This window comes from Morone saxatilis, unplaced genomic scaffold (assembly GCF_004916995.1).
Source record: "Morone saxatilis isolate NCDOM2014 unplaced genomic scaffold, NCSU_SB_2.0 Contig11, whole genome shotgun sequence".
Classification (NCBI taxonomy): domain Eukaryota; kingdom Metazoa; phylum Chordata; class Actinopteri; family Moronidae; genus Morone; species Morone saxatilis.
The window spans coordinates 27536058-27540031 of NW_023339663.1; the positions used below are offsets into that span (position 1 = coordinate 27536058).

The 3974-nt window shown below is 37.5% G+C and overlaps 1 protein-coding gene across 1 annotated transcript; it reads left to right on the forward strand.

Annotated features, from left to right (window-relative positions):
• Window positions 1-1068: 1068 nt before the first annotated feature.
• Window positions 1069-2750, forward strand: LOC118320830 (neurotrypsin-like; the record flags this gene model as incomplete). Its single annotated transcript, XM_035651945.1, is given in 1 exon segment — window positions 1069-2750. A coding segment is annotated over 1 exon segment (335 nt), but the record flags the coding sequence as incomplete, so codon positions are not given.
• Between the last annotated feature and the right edge of the window lie 1224 nt (window positions 2751-3974).

A 3974-nucleotide genomic window follows, 5' to 3' on the forward strand; every position in this document is an offset into this window, starting at 1 on the left:
AATACGTGGAGATAGTTTGAACCTCTGAACACATTTTGGCCACAAGATGAATCTCCTTGCTGGTAGTTGTGTATCAGAGGAAGGCCATTTCTACAACCTCCCCAGGCCAAAAGTAAAGCATTGGCTGCATATGTAATGGGAACCTTCATGGAATGAAAGTTCTGTCAGACTGTTCCATAAACGTTGAAATTGATTAACCTCTAAGTTAGATCCCTGTAATGCTTGAAAAAAGTCAAATATCCCTTGTTAAGAATGTGATAAATGACATTGAATCAAGGAGAGTCATGCACAGGTGAACGCTGTGTGCTTTCACATCCACTAATGTCAAATTTGTCAAAATAGTGTAAAAATGAAAACAGATTACAGAAAGCCAGTCACAGTCACGCACGCACAAACAAGGGTCCGCAGCCATATTCTGTGAGGCTGGACTTAAGAGGGCTGCTTTGAGCTAAATGCTAAAGTCAGCATACTAACATGCTCACAGTGATAATCTAATTATGCTAGCATGTTTATTTTTTAGCAGGGATGATCATTACCACCTTAGTTTAGTGTGTCAGTGTGCAACCATTTGCTAATTAGCACTAAACACAAAGTTACAGCTGACACTGATGGGAATGCCATTAGTTTTGTAGGTATTTTGTCATAAACTGTATAAACATAATATGTTTATTCATAAGTGTTTGAATAAACAGAATTTTTATTTTTTATCGCACTAGATGAAAGGTCATAGGATCACAGTTTTTACAATTGATCCATAGGCATCATGAATGAGCTATAGACCAAATGTCAAGGCAATCCAGAAATTTCTCTCTGAACCAAAAATGTCAGCCTGCTGGTGGCACTAGAGGATCAATAGGTCATGTTATTAGAATTGCTTTAAAACAAATTACAGAATTTCTGGAAGGCTGCAGAAAAAAATGGTTTTGTAGTTTCAGAGTAAAATTCAGTTTTTTTAAAATCTGCAATTACACTGGTGGTCAACTTATAACAACAATAATAAACTCATAGATGCTCACACACACTCTTCCAGACCTATCACTCTAAACTCTAAACGCTCTCTCTCTTTCTCAGGCCGCTCATACTCCAAGACCCTACAGCAGGCGCCGCTCTCTTTACTTCCCCGTCGTCACTGCCAGGAGCATTTCCATGGTGCCTTCACAAGCCGCATGCTCTGTGCTGGCAGCATCCAGTCGGAGAGGCGTGTGGACAGTTGCCGTGGCGACAGTGGAGGTCCCTTGGTGTGTGAGCGTCCGGGAGGGGGTTGGGTGGTTTACGGGGTCACGTCCTGGGGCCATGCATGCCGGACGCAGCAGTCCCCTGGGGTATACACCAAAGTCTCTGCCTTCAGCTCCTGGATACGCAAGGTGATTGGACGCAGCGACAGAAAAGAGAAAAGGCGATGAAAGGTGAATGATGAAAGATATGACCTTTTGATCAGGAAGAATGACTCTGAAAAGACTTACTTGGTCAGGTGACAACTGATGAATAACTGATGTCCTCATACTGTGACCTGTGATTATCCAGTGATGTAAGTTATAACCTGACTTTTAAATGAAGGGGGCAAGGCAACGCTGGACTTTTTCTCCTCTAGAAACGTTTTATATTTTTGGGAGAGATGAAGGCATGTCTTTTCTCTCATCTAAGTCATTAGCACTTATTTTAATGATTTAATTTTCTCATGAATGGCAAGGTATCAGATGGTGTTAAAGCTTAACTCAAGAAAATGCCATAACTTAAATATCTTTTTGTTGTTTCTTGTGATATTTCATACTACACTAAAATGTCTTCTCAAAATAATGTTTTCTGTGCTTGCTTTTGTTATATTGTAATTTATGATATGAAATGTGTGATTAATCATGTTTTAAAAGGGACCACAGTGTGAAAACCAATGTACAGTATACGTGCATGCACTCATGCAGACACAGTAGGTAATGGCATGAAATGAATTTGCAGACTTGCACCAAGACCCCCCCCTTTAGGTACTTAATGCATGATATTCAGTGCTTTTGTGTTAAGCATTCAAGTCATATTGACATTTGCCAAAGTGAAATATGTCTTTCAACATTATTTCATTCTTGTTGTCATGTAATGTTTCTCCATTGTCCTTTTTGTTCTACTGTGTAAAAAGATTTCAGGTCTTAATACTTACTCAGGCATTTATAATTTATATCCAGTCAGTATTTGTCCTTGACTCAGTGCTGCTTGACATTTGCAGAGAAAGGAGGAGACTGAAGTGTTTGTGAATCAAAGCACACAACAGTGTTGTCATATCAACACTGTTAATTCATTTTCTTTTGTTCTAGTGGGGCAATTAAGTGTTGTCACCACTAAAGGGAGACAATCTGGTACACTTGAAAAAAACAAACAGACACAACAATGCCTTCTTATTTGGTGTTTACTGACTGACGTGTTTTAATGTACTGTAACATTTCTTCATAAACGTACCTTTTGTAAAAAGTCTGAGTGTGTTTATTAAGACATTTAATAATCTGTTTATGTATGTTTTGGTGTTACTGCATATGCTTTCTAAGTGGTTGTTGTTTTTTATAGTACACTTTCTGTCACATCTGAAAGGAACGACGGAGCTCTTTCAGGTTTGTTTCTGACTGCAAACTGTCAAAGTGAGCACCACTATGTCAGACAATGCGTATGCACACACACCCACGCACAGTGTCTGCAGGAATGGCAGCCATTTTCTGAGTTGTCCTCAATTTTGAGAACTGGGACCAACTGTTTGAGTGAGAACATGTATGAAATAACATGGCAACATAATTAAAAGTATTCTCATCTTTCCAGCTTTTGTTCCCTGTGTCTTTCAAAAACATGTAAAGTGCAATTATTTAATTTTTGAAACGTTATTGTTATACTTTTGCTCCTTCCATCAAAACACAATTTGTTATGTTTATTTACTCCATGCTTTTTCTCCTTATAAGCCAAATACTACCTCCACAGAGCTTATAGCAGCACAGTATGTATTTACATCCAATGGAATAGCGCCATCTTGTGGTTAACCCGTCACACGACTGTATTCCATAATTCTGTATAGATGACAATTTCAATTGCAGTTGCACATCTTGCTGCAAAAGTGAATTTTGTGTCTTCATTTGACTTTTCTGTTGTATGATTTATGTCAACTTCCACTTACATATACTAACTTAGATAATGGCTACTGTCACCTACTTTATAATTTGTTGTCAAAAGGATTTGAAAATGAAAATGCATACAACACCCTAAGCCAAGAGTGCCAACTCTGCTTTGCCTCTGCTTTCACTTGATTTTAAAATACTGAATTAATGAGCAATTTATGAGACATGTTGCTAAAAATGAAATATGACTGTGCTTTTGACTTTTGATGAAGCACAGTTGCACAACAGTTTTTAATCAAAATTGAATTATGTGTCAACCAGACGTGATTCTTGCATAATGGTATTTATGCAAAGGTATTTTGCACACACATGAACACAGAGGCAGATAATTCATTAAACAAATAAACCCAGAAGGCACACAGGCTGCAGGGGGGATGTTTATGGGAGTAAACCTGCAACTCCATCATAATTGATCTTGTTTTACATCTGCTAAATTGATTGCCTGATCTTCCAAGAACTGCTTTCAGTCAGAACACATTTGTCCTTGTGTTCTGAGAGCTTCCTCCTGTGGTCATTAACACACACTACAAAACATTGTAGCTCATTGTACATGGTAAATATTATTGATAATCATCAACATCAACATCAGAAAGTGCTCTTATTTTCAGTGTACAAATACACTGTATTGAAGAGTATTGTGATACCATTATTAAAAGTTTAAACCTCCTTCCTCCCTTTAAATGCCAAGGTGAAGGAAACAGTTGTAAAATATTTTTTTTAGTAAAACAAACAAAAAAATTATATTCAAATACAATGTCATGACCTTTTTTAAGTGAGCATAAACTCTGAAACATAAATAATGTTCTGGGCAAAACATTGTCTTTGAGG